General features: G+C 37.4%; 1 protein-coding gene across 1 annotated transcript; it reads left to right on the top strand.

The window, feature by feature from the left end:
* Positions 1-6860: 6860 nt before the first annotated feature.
* Positions 6861-15043, top strand: OLAH (oleoyl-ACP hydrolase). Its single transcript, XM_062494662.1, has 8 exons — positions 6861-6923; position 8064; positions 9949-10080; positions 11680-11818; positions 12395-12494; positions 13503-13672; positions 14581-14666; positions 14910-15043. The coding sequence occupies exons 3-8, from the start codon at positions 9951-9953 to the stop codon at positions 15041-15043; spliced, it is 759 nt and encodes a 252-aa protein (XP_062350646.1). The 5' UTR covers positions 6861-6923; position 8064; positions 9949-9950.
* The last annotated feature ends 290 nt before the right edge of the window (positions 15044-15333 follow it).

The raw sequence follows: 15333 nt of genomic DNA, 5'->3' as shown, positions 1-15333 counted from the left end.
CATGTGGTGTGATTCTTGGCATGCCCTGTGTAGGGTCAGGAGTTGGACTTTAGTGATCCTTAGGACTCAAGATCTGTGACATGGGGAGAAAGCACGGCTGGGGCTCTTCACAACTGCTGTCCTTCATGGGTTGTGCTCTTACCTCTGGTGGTGGCTTAGCAGGACTGAGACCAAATGCAAGCCTTAGCTGGCATCTGTCCCCAGGGACTGCTCACTCAGGGTAAGTGGCCCAATTGCTTTGTGGGTGGGCAATAGCTCAGGAATCTGCAAGGGTGTTTCTGTGGAGCAGGTCTAGGCTGGTGGGTTTCTGTGCCACCTGTTAAAATGTTATGTGGAAGAAATGCTTGTGGTGTGTGACTTGCAGCTCCACAGGAGCAGGAGTAAGCAGTAACCAGAGTGATTGGGTGGCATTTGGAGCAGTCTTCACGTACTAGAGCAAACATTGCACCGCATAGTGAAGTGCCACTTGTATTGGGAAGGACATGTAAAGCCCACCTACCCCTACTTGCCATGGTTAATGAGGTCTCTACTTTGTGGTGGTGTGTGTTGAAGAGCTATGGTTCAGCGAGACTCATAAAAAAAGTTTAAAAAAATTATATTATGTAATCTGCCATACTCAGAACAAAATGTCGCCATGTTCCATGACTTCTTTCTTCTATGTCTGCAGCAGAGGCACCTTCTGTTTGCATCTTTGTTATTCTCTGCCTTTGCTGCCAAAATGGCTTCCCATTACCTGGTGTCATGGTGTAACTCTGCTAGCATCCAAGACCCATGCAACAGCTGCTCACTCACTCACCCACGAGTGGGATCAGGGAGAGGGTCAGATGGGTAAAAGTTAGAAATCTCGTGGGTAGGGAAAGCAAAAGCCGCACAGAAAAGCAAATCAAAATAAGGAATTCATTTGCTATTTCCCATGGGCAGGTGTTCAGCCATCCCAAGAAAAGTAGAGCTCAGTCATGTGTAACAACTACTTGGAAAGACAAACACAGCCACTTAGTGTCTCCCCATTCCACCTTCTTCCCTCTACTTTATATACTTAGCTCTTCCTGAAGCCTACAATGCTGCATAGGTTGTTTTAACTCAAGGGCAAGACTCGGCACTTGGTCTTGTTGAATCTTATACCATTAGCTTTAAACCATCGATCCACCCAGTCCAAATCCCTCTGCAGAGCCTTCCTGACCTCTAGCACATCAACCCTACCACCTGACTTGGTGTTGTCTGTGAATTTACTGGGGGTGCACTCAACCCCCTCACCTAGATTATCAATGAAGATGATAAACAGGAGGTTGCAATCTCCCAACTAATTTTTTCCCTTGAGATGGTAATTATCTTTCCACATTGATGTCTTTCCTCTTGATTGTTGAGCTACTTGCCTAGCACCATCTCTGTGGCCTTTATCTCCAGTTTTGTCTCTTACTTTTTACAACTCAACTCTAAGGACTCCTTTAGAGCTCATTCTCTCAAACATGTGAGCAAAGGTTATGTGGTTGTACTATAGCAGAACTAGGCTGACAGCAGGAGTAGGAAGGGGGAGGAGATTATGCTGCTCCTTGTTGTGTTTGTTTTTGAAGCATGTTGAGAATGCATGTTGTGTGACATTAATATTTATTTAAATAATTTTGCATTAGGGATGCTTTGAGCCTATCAGATGCAGGTGTCCCACAGATAAGTTTCTCTGTTATAATGGCCTAGATTTTTTTTCATGGCTAAGTAAAGGGATGGGTAAATAGCCTTCTGAAGGACATTATTTCAGTTGGTAATGACACATATTTTTTTTTATCAGTGGCTTTTAGATGTTGGCAATGACATTAACTGATTTCGAATATAGTCTGCTAAAAATATAGCCAAGAGATATGTTGCTGGGAAAAATATGACTAATAAGATGGGCAAGTGCCATACTTTTTTCCATTAATTTATAGCATCTAGGTGTAATGAAAAAGGATTGCCTTAAGTCTTTATTTTTCAAGAATCAAAGACCAGTATTTTCCTGAACTCAGGAGCTACTGAGATATGGCTTCCCACATTTTTTTCCTGTGGTTTATGCATTTTGCTGTCTCTTGAATGGAGTATCACACCACTGCTTTTTGCTGAGTAAGAAAAATTTTGGGGATATAGATCCATAAACCTCAAAAACCTGTAATAAATATTACAATGCATGTAACAGATGTGTTTTCTCTCTATCTGGACACCTCTTTTCATAAACCTGTAACTTTCCAGAAAGCCTAAGTGCCTACCCAGAAAACATTTTAAAAAAAAATTTAAGTATTATTTGAATAATGAATGTAACCAAATGTCTGATACAGTAATGTGTAAGATACTGATACTGATGCAGAAATAAATTTCAACTATCTCACAATGTTTAGGACACTGATACACTAGTGACTGTCAGTTACACAACCCGTGTTTCTCTTGTGAAGGTAAAATCAGTAGAGGATTGCATTGCCTAACTGTCCTACAGTCTGACAGCTCTGTTTTTACAGGATTGCAAATATCAAGTGGTCAATGCCCTGACCTGTTAAAGTTCCCATGTTGCCAGCCAGGTGTCTCAGATGCATGCCTAGCTGTAAGTAATCCAGCAGCGTTGATAACCTACCATGAAGTGGATAATTTGACTCCCAGGCTCACTATTCCACTGCTGTGCTTATTGCTGGGAGGCGAATGGACTACCTTAAATCTAAATTTTGGGAGTAGGTTTGGATTTACTTGCCACTTGGGGATAGGGTTGTTTTTCCCTGGCTTCCAGAATCTGCAGACAAGGGGTTAATTCGTGTGCACAAATGAGACAGGTCTACTATGTAGGGTTTGTAAGTGCCTGGATACCTGAAAGGCCTTCGGTCCTGGACTGCCCTACTGGCAAATACCACACTCGTGCAGTTCACAAGGACTCGTTCCATGGATTTTTAGACAGTGTACTATAGAATAAATTTTCCTTGAGGAAGTATCTTGCAGCCCTCTGCTGCAAGCACTTGGTCTTTGTTTACCTTTGGCTTGTTGTTCCCTGCAGGGTGGTGAGGCTGATGGTCCATTTGTCCCAGCAGCTGGTCAGTGCAAAAGCAGATTTCTTGTTGCTTGTGTTTTCAATTGTGCTTTTCAATTAATCCTTGAATTATACTTACTATATAATACCTGATACCTACAATAAGGTGATGACATGACAATAAATAAAGCTCATGTAAAAAGTTCATCATGCCCTGAAAGTCTGTCAAAAACATGTTTGAAAAATAATCCAAATTTTCTTTGGTTTACCACATCTGGGTTCATTTTAAATTCTGCTGTATTAGAAGATGTTGAAATACTGTAGTGAGTGTTGCACTGTCCCCTGTGAGTGTGACTAGAGTGGGTGGTGTACAGGAGAAACTGAGATAATTGCTTTTGTCTTAAGAAGAGAGTGCCAAATGAAGAGTCTTCACCTACCTAATAGAAGGATGTGCAGAGGATAGACAGAGCCAGACTCTTCTTGGATGTACTCAGCAAAAAGAGAGAAGACTTGCAGATAAGAAAAAGATGAGAAAAGTACCCTCACCATGAGCCATGATTGAACACTGGAATATGGCTACCGAGGGAGGTTGTAGAGTCTCCATCCTTGGAGATATTCAGCATCTAATGAGAGAAGATTTGAACTATATAATCTCTAGGCGTTTTCTTCAGCCTGAGTTATTCTGTGATTTAAATGATGGCTCTTTTAATATTTTATACAGCTCTCTATAAAACTAGAATTTCATTTTCAGCTTATTCTAAATGCGGAGAGATAAAAAACCAGGAAATGTTTTCTTAAAATTCAGTGTGTATTTTTTTTCACTGACTGAGCCATTTCTTTGCCAATAGTTCAAGAAACATTCTTTTTGATTTTGAACACTCTAAAGTAGATTTTTCTGCCATTAATTCATCAGATCATGCATCCAAATTAATTTACAGAGAATAAAATAAAAGCTTGTTTCTGTTGAAAAGCTTACAATCTAAGAAAATCTTGATTCTGCAGAAGAAATCTTATGTATCCTCTCTGTTGTAGTAGGGTCTGAGTTAGATCTCAGGTATAAGGCAAATAGGTGGAAGTAGATGAAAATATAAAGACAGCTTGGAAATAATGATAAATTTTTTTAATGGCTGTCTTGTCTTGTAAAAATGAGAAAAAAAAGGAAAGATATTTCCCTAACCAGATATGGTTATATTTCAAATAAATTGTGATTCAACTGAATGTACTCCAAAGAAGATTTCTTGTTTGTGGCTTTTTTTTTTTTTTTTTTGTGAATGACAATTAGATTGGCTGAATGTATCTTTGAAACCAGTAAGACAGACTCTGCAGGTTCTCTGTTTCAAGGGAGAGTTGTAAAATAATCCTTAAATGCAAATTGATCCATTAGGATCACAGAGATGTGTCATTTAAATCCAAACCTTGGGCCTGCATATGTGATATCAGCATTCACCTATCCAGCTGGATGAAGTATGTGACAGCTTCCAAAAAGGTTATAAAAGACTCCTTTCATTTTCAACAGGAGGATGGTGAGACGGATGTAAGTGAAAACTAAACTACAAGCTGGTTTTCAGCTTGGTAAATAATGTGTTCTTACTACATAGCTATGTAGTTGCCAGTGCTGAGCTGGGGTAGACTGGGGTAGAGCATTTTGTTCCAAGAAGTTGGGAAGGGGACAGATTGTCTCAGCAGCAGGATGATCAGACACAGTTGCATCCGAGTCTGCATCTCAGTTACAGCTTTGACTTGGGTCACTCAGCCTCACTGCTCTGTGCCCCATTTTTGCCTTCCCTGCAGCAGTTTCCTTTGCAGCAAAGACAGTTGTGATTGTGACTATGGTTTTATTCCTGTTCTCATCATCAAATACTTCTGTAGGTCATCCTGTGACTAAGAAATCTAGCCCCATAACTGATTTTTTTTTTCCCAGAAATCTGGCATTTGTTTCCATACCTTATTAGCATATTTCATCTTGTGTGAGGAAAAAACCCTCCAGGAAGGGTTTTCCTGGAGCTCTTGCTACTGAAATTTCTCTTCTCATTGGGTGGCAGTAGGTGTGGATATAGGAATTGACCTCAAACTGATGGGACAACATCACCCATAACATGCAGGATAGCCAACAGTGAATGCAGAGCTTTCTGATTGAAGGAGACAGAGTTGGTTGTGAGCGGTTCTGGGGATTTTACTATCATCACACAAAAAGACTTGTGTTTAAAAGAATGGGAATAGCCCTGTGTAGTCTTGCACCTACTGCATGTCTCTGGGTAATCAATTCAGTGGACAAGTCCATTGAATACTTTTTGTACCACTGGATTATGAGACCAAGCCTCGATGTTTATAAACCCCATGCCTTTTTTAGTCATGTGCTTATTTTTTGTAGGGTGGAAGTGGAGTGTCCATGTGGTCTTCCCACTGGATATGGATTGCTGTTGTTAGAATGTAATGCCAGTCCTCTCTGCACTATGTGTACCTTCCATCTAAAGGCTATGAAAGGAACAGATTCCCATTATCTGTGACATTTATGCCTCTCTGCCTAAACAGGGTCTTTCTGTACCCTACTAGGTCTCCTAATGTTTGTGTGTTTTATTCTTGTCAGTCCTGATGCTGTTTCACTCATCATTACTTTTGAGAAAGCAAAACTCTCTCTTTCCTAAACTGCTATGTCCTTTCACTTTCCCTATCATCTGGTTTTCATGGGGTGACTAATCATTTGCTGACCAGGAGCCAAGGGCAGCTTTGGTGGGCGATGGAGGGACCCTCTGAAGAAACTGCTGTTTCTCCAGTCTAGCAGTTCTGCAAAGTATTAGTTCTTCAAGTTGTTATCAGTTTGTCATCAAGAACTGCTGACAGATAGACATCAGCTTCTGTGAAGAAAGAAAAGCAAGCCTTGTCTGTTTGTGAGCATATGAAGATACAATCCACTGTTCTGGCACTAAGGGTATGAGAGAGTCAAAACTTCTTCATTTGAAGGTTCATTGTTCTCATTTTGATTCTTACAAAATCTGTCTTTTGGAACTCAGACACCATTTCCCTGGTTTTAGAATTTGCTGCAAGGAGAAAGTCTAGGTAAGTCTCATCTAGGCAGCCGGGATCTTGCCATGGTACATTTCTGTGTCTGCAGCTGATCACAGGGGGGAACTGGTCTTTGTAAAGTTTTTTTCTTCCTCAAAAGCATTTTTTTTGGTTGTACCAGTGAAGCCGTTTTATCAGTTGTTATGATACTTCATGTAATGATAGGTCAGCACATGTTTGTCTTTTTCTGAGACAGCAACAAAAATGTCCATTCTGTTTTATTTCCCATGGCCAGCCATGTATATAGACTGACTATTTTTATGGAACCTCCGCCCTTCATTTCTCTTTGCAAGGCTGGAAAATCAGCTTTTCTGCTGTATTCTGGTCCCTCCAGGCTTCTTGTTTTCTCTGAGTACTTTTGAATTTTTTTTCTTGTTTTGATCAGCAGCCCTTAGCAGACTGACCTCAGTGCGTGTCCTAGATATTAAGTACAATAATAAAAAGGACTTTGTTGAACTGCGTTTGTTCTCTGTTAGCAAGACTAGTTTACAGCATTGTAACTGGCTGGCTTTCTTCACACACATATAGACTCACTCCTGTGTCAAGCCAACAGGTGCATGGCACTGAAAGTATTCAGCACGCCACAACACATACTTGTTCTAGACCAGTTTAATAATCTGAATGTCCAGCATAAAGCTGGAGAGCTGTTCCGGAATTTGGTGGGTCCAGTGGTTTACAGATCTTATTTCTATCCGTGGTTAATTTATTAATGATCTTTAACCATTTATTGGGATGTTATTTCTCCACCTTCATCTTCCAGTGCGCTTGTAGAAGGTAATGTACTCTCTTCCATAAGTTCTCTTTTCTTGCCATGCCCTGCATCAGATCTGGTTTGAACTCACCTTTCTTGAAGAAACTGACCAACACTATAGGCAGAATTCCAGTGAGATCTCTTCAATACGCTGGCATCACTCATCTTTCTGTATCTGTCAGGAGATCCTGCTGATGCATCTCAAAAGTCCCCCCTTTGCAAAATCCACTTTCCCCTCCTTGTTTCACTGTCATGTCTCCTGTTTTATTACTAGTATGTAATCCTCTGAGGCTATACTTAAGAATAATAGGACATTTGGACTGTCTCTGTCCTAAGACTAACATACAGAGGCTTCCTCCAGTCTTCTTTTGGATGGTGTAAGAGCTGCTTAAATGCATGCCTCTTCATATAAGTGTGAAAACCAAAAAGTAGTCTCCAGCTTGTATGTCCAAGTTAAACATCAGAACCCCTTTTGGCATTCAGGTTCCTTAGTTTCTATAACTACTTGTGAACATTTTTGTTTTATTATTATTGCTACAGATACTCTTGGTAGAGCAACATTAAAAAGAAAAGGCGGGGGAAAGGCCAGTCTTCCTAGTATTGCAAATGCAGTTGCAAAAGACACTAGTGCTTTTAGGTTACTCATAGTTCAACTGATTTCAAGGGGCATAAAGGATAACTATCATGAAATTATCTATGTAACCACAGTGTATAGTTCATACACTATGTCTTTCAGTTTAAAAAAAAATTACAACTGGCCTATTAACCAAATGCGGTGGTTTAATTAAATCAGGCAATGGTCTTCTACAGCAGCATTTTCAGACTTCTGCAAAACACTCCAGCCTAGGTGTGGGTACTGGACTTCTAGACATAGTGCTTACAAAAGGTTGGCCTTTCTATTTGTGCAGCTTTTTTCTCAGTGAAGCTGTGTGCCTCCATGTATGAAAACTGCTACAACCTGTGTTCTGTCATGGGCATGTTAACTTGTGCTTTTTCATTCATTTGGATTAGTGCAGTGTGCTTTTCTTACATTTCTGCCAAATGCTGTGTGTCACGTCTGTCACGTGATGCATCTCTCTCCCTTTTGCGATGCTGCATGCCTCAGTACTGCCTTTTCTTTGTTTTGGTGGTGGGGTTCCTTCCCTCAAACCTTGAAAAGGCTTAGAAGTAGGTGTCTGTGCAGCTTCTTGATGTGGATCCACCCTTGGGCTGGCACTGCCTGGCACTGGTCTTTCTGAATGTTTAGGTATTTGCACCTAAAGTAATCTGAAGGGTGATGGAATAAACCTGTATGAATTTAGAGTGGGAAAAATTTCAGTAACTGTTAATGTATCTTTAAATACTTTAAGGACTTTGATTAAAGGTATTCTATCATGCTGGAAATTTGTGTCACCTTTGAAGCAGTTTGAAATTATTGGTTTTTTCCCTATTTAACTGTCAGGTTAAAATACTGGCTTCAGAAATGTTTGAATTTTTTGTCTGTTTTTGTGGAAGAAGTGACTGTGTAAATGGAACTAATTGTACTGAAGCTAAAAATCTGCCAGAGGAGTTGTCTTCTATGGCACTGGTTCCACTATTCTCTGCTACATTAGGTTCGCATGTCCAGTGACTTTTTGAGACTTTTTTGTGTGTGTCCTGCTCTTCTTAATGTGTCTTTGAAAAGATTCTTAACAAATATTTGCAAACTCTCCAGTTGAATTATGCATGAAAATCAAGCAACCACCACACCAACATTTAGGTCTGTTTTCTTCTATCTTGTTAGTGTAGTTTTGAAATAAGTCTGAATTGTTGCCTATCCTGATCTGGTTGCATTTCTTGAACATTTTGTGCAGGTAAAAAGATTGCATGTAGGCATACAGGTGTATTTTATGGTGAATCAGCCCTTACATATACTGAGCTATATTCAAGGCAAGAAATAATACCCTTAATTATTTGCAGCATTTTGGAAATGGAATTTTGTTGCTTGCTATCTCCTAATCAGTATTTTTTCAATTTTTAAAACAAGTTTATTTTAATAGTTGCAAAAAAACATTTTATAAAAATTATGTATTGCTGTATTTCTAATTAATCTTCACTAAGCATGTGGTGTTCCCAGGTTCTTTTGGCACAAAACAGGCTACCAGTGCTGCTTTGTCACTTCAATACTTACATCCACAAATCTAATCAGCAAGACTAAAGGACAAAAAAATTGGGAAAGAAGAATAAAAATTGTAGAGAATTGCTTTATTCTTCAGATAGTAAAAACAGTATCTGTTGCTAGAGACAATGCAGTTGGCATCTTCAATGCTATTTTTCCTTCACAGCAAGAAAGAAGTAGTTATAAATCTTGCTTCAGCTGTTACTTCCATCAGTCACTAAGCAAAAATACCAAAGCTGCTGTGATAAAGCTGAATGTGGCTCTGGTTACTCCACCATCTCAGCAGAATGTAACAAAATTAGAAGTCCAGTGAAGGGCAGTGATGATGGATATGAAGGATACTTAACACAGCCAGGCCTTTTCATTCAGGAAAACGAAATGTTTGAGGGCTGAGACAGTATGACAGAGGAGCTCAGAAATGCTCAAGCCCCAAGAGGTGCACTATTCATTCTCTTTACTGTACTACCCTGTGTCCATCAAATGAATTTGTAGGAGTTGGATTAAAACCAAAAAAGGGATTAATTCTTATATATATATATATATAAACTACATCCTACTGTTCCTTTGACATCTATTTTACCACTGTGATAGAGAGAACACTGAATTAGGTGGTCCTTATGTTTTCTGGGTTCTTCAGATGGACCTTTTATTTTTTGTGTATATTCTAAAAGCCTATGTTTTTAAATGGTCTTCCTGAAATCCCTTAACAATTTATTGTGCTGCGTGTAATGTTTTTTGTGGTCAGTGACTTAATTATTAACTAAGGGTATTCCCCAATACTAATCTAACATCATTCATAAAAGCAGAACGGGTTTACAGTGTTGCAGGAAATTGCATTGTATCTAGCAGATAGCTCTTGCAGCACAAGCAGTTTTGATGACAGAAACTATTCCACCCTGTTGTTTCAATTTAGACTTAAATCGCTCTAATTTTCCTATATCTGAAGAGGCTTGTTCTAGAATGTGTTTTTTTTTTAATTTTGTTTTATTGGGTTTTTTTTGGTTTTTTTTTGTTTTTAAGAAATGGAAAAACTGGTTGCTTGTGTACAAAAAAAGCCAAATGCTCTTTGTAGACTGATTTGCTTTCCATGGTCTGGAGGTGGAACTTCACAACTTGCTCACTGGGGCAGACTCTTCAATGACTCAATTGAAGGTTAGTCATTTTTGTAGTAACAGTAGAAGTTAAGCAATTCTGAAATACACAATAGCCTAATTTTTAAAATGGAATATAATAGTCTTGACAGCACCACAATCTTTATCCAATGTTTCTTCTCCAGAAAGGAAGGAACTAGCATTCATTAGGAACTAGCATCTCCACTAGGGTACATTTTCTGTACTACCTTGAATCAAATTATATTCAATTAGGTGAAAAAATTATATCCTCAGAGCTACATTTCACTAGAGTACAGTATGCTTGACTGCTTCAGAAACTACTGGTATAATTCAGAAACAGAAATATGCTGAATATTGTTGATAAGACAGTCTTCAGCAAGGTTAACATTGAAGATATGAGAACTGTTTTTATTTTTGAGAAGCTGCAGAGTATCCCTTATCCAGTGTTTTGCACTTCTTGTATCAAAACTGAAATTTAATCTATGAATTCTGTATCAATGAAATTACATTTAGTTACACTATGAAGTAATTCTCATTGCTCAGAAGATATATCAGCACTAAAAAGATCCACTGCTTGACCTCTTTGAAGAGGAACCAAGGCCATTTTCCAAACCTTCCACAAAGAAAAAAATAATTTCATATTCACAAGCATAGCCAGTTTTACCAGTCCTCTAAATGCATGTATACTTTCTGGTAAGGAGTTGCACATTGAATTTTCCTTGAAATTAGGAAAAAACAAAAATGAAGAAAGAAAAAGGTTTTGTCCTCTGGAACTACTTCCAGGAAGGTTGCTCAGGAAATGGCCTAGGACCAAGTGCAGATGCAGAGGAGTAAAGTCAGGGTATAGCATGTTCTTTCAGAGATGGTTTCTGCAGGAAGTATAGAAGATGCAAACTTCTGTACTGGTATATATGGTATTCAGTTGTGGTTTAGTCTGTCTCTTCTAAAATACTTTGTGTCTGACCCATTACTTCTACATAACTGGCAGTATGCATGATGTCAAAGAGATTTGAAAAAAAAAAATCAATGTTTTTTCCTGATCAATTCATTCCTTACTTCCACTAAGCAGTGAGAGGAAAAATCCTCAATTTTGAAAGGAAAATAATAAAAGCATGTAAAACCTCCTTCTCTATAACTATAAATGTAAATATCCACCAATTTGCACTATGATGCCACATTTTCCAATGTGCGGTGCTGAAGAGCTGACAAAGAAAACAGGCATTGTACCATTCTAGTATAGTTTCACTTACTAATGCTGCCCTTGAAAGGATGTATTTTACACAATCCTCAAACTTACTATTATTGAAATTAATGAATTTGTGGTTGTTATTGAAAGTTATAACAATAAAGTTGCTTTCAAACCTCAGCTGAAATCAGGATCTTGCGGCTTCTGACCCAAGGCGTTTATCAATCAAATCAGCTGGAGGGGCAACATTTGAGACTACAGAAAGTGTGGAAACATAATCTCTTGCAGCATTAAATCACAATAGCAGCAATAGCAAGCAAGTGCACAGTATAAACTGTAAGAAGGATTCATTCAAATAGTATGTGTATTCTAGAGAATAATTTAAATAATTTTAATGTATCTATTTGAAATAACTGTAATTATTTTCCCTCCCTTCCTTCACCTCTTCTGCAGTGCTCTGCATAAGGCCTCCTGGAAGAGAAACTCGTCTTGGGGAGCTTTTTCCAAAAGACATGACAAGCTTTGTTAATGAAATTACAAGTGTTTTGTTAAAAGACTTGAAAGAAAAACCATTTGCACTTTTTGGTCACAGGTAAAAATATATACATTTTTAGATACCCTGGTGAAGGAGCTTCTATTTCTGAGCTCTAGGAGTAGAGTTACTTGTTTTTATTTGCAAAACTATTAGGAAAAATATGCTTCTGCAAGGATATTCTGTAAAGTCATCCTAGAACATGCAGTTTCTCTCAAAGACTTTGGTTATTTATTTATTTATACCTTCAGGCACAACATCTGAGCATGTGTTTCTGATCAATCATAATTGCATTTGTTGTTAATATTTGTGTTAGTGCTTGATCTAAATGAATGAAACCACTCATAAAACACAGATTTTAAATATTGCTGAGTCTCAAGTATTCAAAATAACTGTTCTTATTGGAAATATAGGAGACTATTAAAAGAAAGAGACTATGAAGACATCTTATTTACAAGATTAGACTAGGGATATACTTCATGTCAATTAACTAATATAATTATAATCTGCATGTCATATACAGTTTCAGCAACTGCTCAAGATAGCCAGTTAGCACTGAAATCAAATTTATGTTTGTATTTTCCAGTTTTCTCTAAGTTTTCACTTACTTTGCTTTAATTTCTTCTTTTGTTGCAGTCTTGGAACTTACACAAGTTTTGCTGTTGCGCTTCATTTGAAAGAAAAGTATGGACTGGAGCCAGTCCATCTTTTTGTGTCATCAGCACATGCCCCAAATGTAAGCTACAGAATCATTAACATTAGGAAACAGAACCATAAATTAGCTACTAAGAGTAAAATGAATATTACACAGAATCGTATGCAGAGTAGTTTTAATGCAAAATCAACTTCTGTTCAGCATCTATGGAGTGAAAAGTCTTCTGAGGTAGATGCAGAATACATAATATTCACTATTGCTGACATTAGCCTTGGGAGAACAATCCCTTTAAACTAATGCCTGAACTAATTAATGCTTAAACTAACTAATCCTTAAGATAAACTGTTTTGAATATTGTGTTATTTAGTATGTTCGTTAGCTTTAAACTCAAAACCAAAATACTAAGTGGTCTTCCTTACTGTGTAATGTATGAAATTATTGTCTTGACCTAGTCTTTCAAAAACCTGCTGCATCAGCCTTCAAAACATTTGTCCAATTTTTTTTTTCCTCTCTCCTCATTCTTTGTTGGATTTTTAATCTTTTTCTTTCCTGATGTTTTGCTAGTCTTTTTTAGATAAACAGTAGTGAAGTGGTATTTTTCCAGTCCTGTCCTCAGTCAGCATTTGCTATTTCTGTTCTTCAGTTTCTGATGCTCTTTAGCAGTCCTGAGTATGAGCTAGTGATTCATGAAAGCAATTGTTATTCCTGCAAATTTCCACCATCAACAGGTCTCTTTAGTCCTACATTAACCAGATTTATGCCCAGTGCTAGGTTTTTCTTTCTCTTAGATTATTTTACTAGTTTTATTTCGATAGTAAGAGTCAATCTTCAACAAAATGATATTAACAGTTATTTGTCTTTATAAGTTTCTGAAATAGAGAGTAACTTGGCTCACTCATAATTGGTAATTTCAGTAAGCACAGTCTACTAACCTTTTCCATGAAGTATTCTCTGTGAATGTTAAACAAATCAGCCATCATATTCTGGAGATGAAAAACTATTGTACTTTTTACTAAAATAATTTTAATTAAAATATTATTTAAAGTATATTATATACAACACCTAATGTGTTTTGTTTGGTTCTGACAGTCTGCAGCACATCTTGCCATCAAAAGCATAGGTGTACCTGATACAAACAGTGAACTTCTTGCATATGTGGGGATGCTAGGAGGAAATTTTGAGCTTCCACCTAATGAAGACATTAGGAGAAATATAGCACTAACTTTCAGAAGAGATGCTGAACTTTTTATGACATTTTCGTAAGTTTTACATCTCTATATTACTTTTGTATTTGTATTTTACATTTCTACTTCTGTCTGATCATGTTTTCTTTTTTCTTTCTTAGTAACTTTCATTTTCATTTCTGTTATAAAAAGAATAAGAAACAGTAAACATAGTTTGCTTTTTTTTTCCCTTTATGTGCTTTTCTATTTGTTTTCTAGTATTTCAGCCCTAGATGAAACACTGCATACTGCAGCAAGCACAGCTGTTACTGCAGTAGTGAACCTGTCATGACAGAATTACAGTTCTACCTAGGGTCCAAAGTTAGCAGCTACTAAAAGAGAATATTCTCATGTTGTTTGTTTTCTGAGGTTAACAATCTCAGCTCATCATGCTTCAGGAACACTGCATTCAGTCTCTAGATCCAAGTTCCTCTAGCCTAACCAGAAGAAAAGAATCCCTTTGTTCTGGGCACCCAGACAGCAACCAACTTCCTGTGTCCTAACTGCTGTCCCCACTGGACACGCAGCTCCTGCAGCTGAGTGGTTAAGGCTTCTTACCTTGGCAAAAACAAGGACAGTCTTGGATGTGGGACCCATTTTGGTCTTTTGGTCTGACACTGAGAGATGCTGAAATGTTAGAACTTGTATATGAGGAAGTAATATAATTATTTACTGCAGGTGAGAATTTTTCTTGCAGGTTGAAGCAATTTTTTTTCCTAACAATTGGGTCATTCTTTCTTTACAGTTTTAGATCTAATTGCAGTAGGCTAAGAAGCTCAGAAACTTCAAGATCCAGTGTTTTCTTTCCCTGATGTTCTCTATAATCTAACTCCTGAAATTTGTTAAGTTTTGGAGAAGAACAAAAAACCTTTTTTGTATGTGGAAGCAAATTCCAAATACAGGTATCTTATGGAATGTTTTATGACTACTTTTTATGTTCACAGATTTGAGAAGACAGACATGAATACCCCTTTCTCCTGTGATATTACCTGCTTTAGTGGGTCTGATGATAAAATATATGATGTACAAGGTACTTTGCTTAAATGGTTTTTCTTACATGTTTACACACTTTCTTGTTGTATTGCACCTGTTAATTAGAGTTTTCTAGAGTCGATCTCCTTCTAAAAGGAAACAAATCAACAGAGCAGTTTCAATGTATGAATCAAAAAGTTGATATGGGATTTTAAATAATTATTAAATAATAACTTTGAAATAGTTATACAAAATTATAACAATAGTTGACATTTCTCTGACATTTTAATTTCTTTTTCAGGTTGGCAAGAACTAACAGATGGAGATACTGCCTTTTATGAGCTTCCTGGAGATCACTTTTATCTGCTGAAACAGTCTAATGAAAGTTTCTTGATAAAACACATCACAAGATGCATAGAAAATGCTGGTCTATGAGTATTTCCCTCAATTTTAATAGCAGAATGTGTAGGTTAGTCAACAGAAATTTACAGTAAGTCACTTCTTTCTCTACATTGCATGCAGTTATGCCTTAAAGTTCTTCTGTTCCTCCTCTGTAATCCTTTATAAGGGGGAGTTTTCCTAATTTTTTTAAAAACAAACTTTGGCTTTGGGTCTTAAAAAAGGTTTCATCTTTTCCTTCTCTTGCACATGTACAAACTGTTCACTTGATTCCATAACCTTGTTTGCAAAAAAAAAAAAAATCATGTCTGTGTTATTTAACTACT

The sequence above is a fragment of the Cinclus cinclus genome, chromosome 1 (assembly GCF_963662255.1).
Source record: "Cinclus cinclus chromosome 1, bCinCin1.1, whole genome shotgun sequence".
Classification (NCBI taxonomy): Eukaryota; Metazoa; Chordata; class Aves; order Passeriformes; family Cinclidae; genus Cinclus; species Cinclus cinclus.
This window is presented reverse-complemented; position numbering and strand designations above follow the sequence as displayed.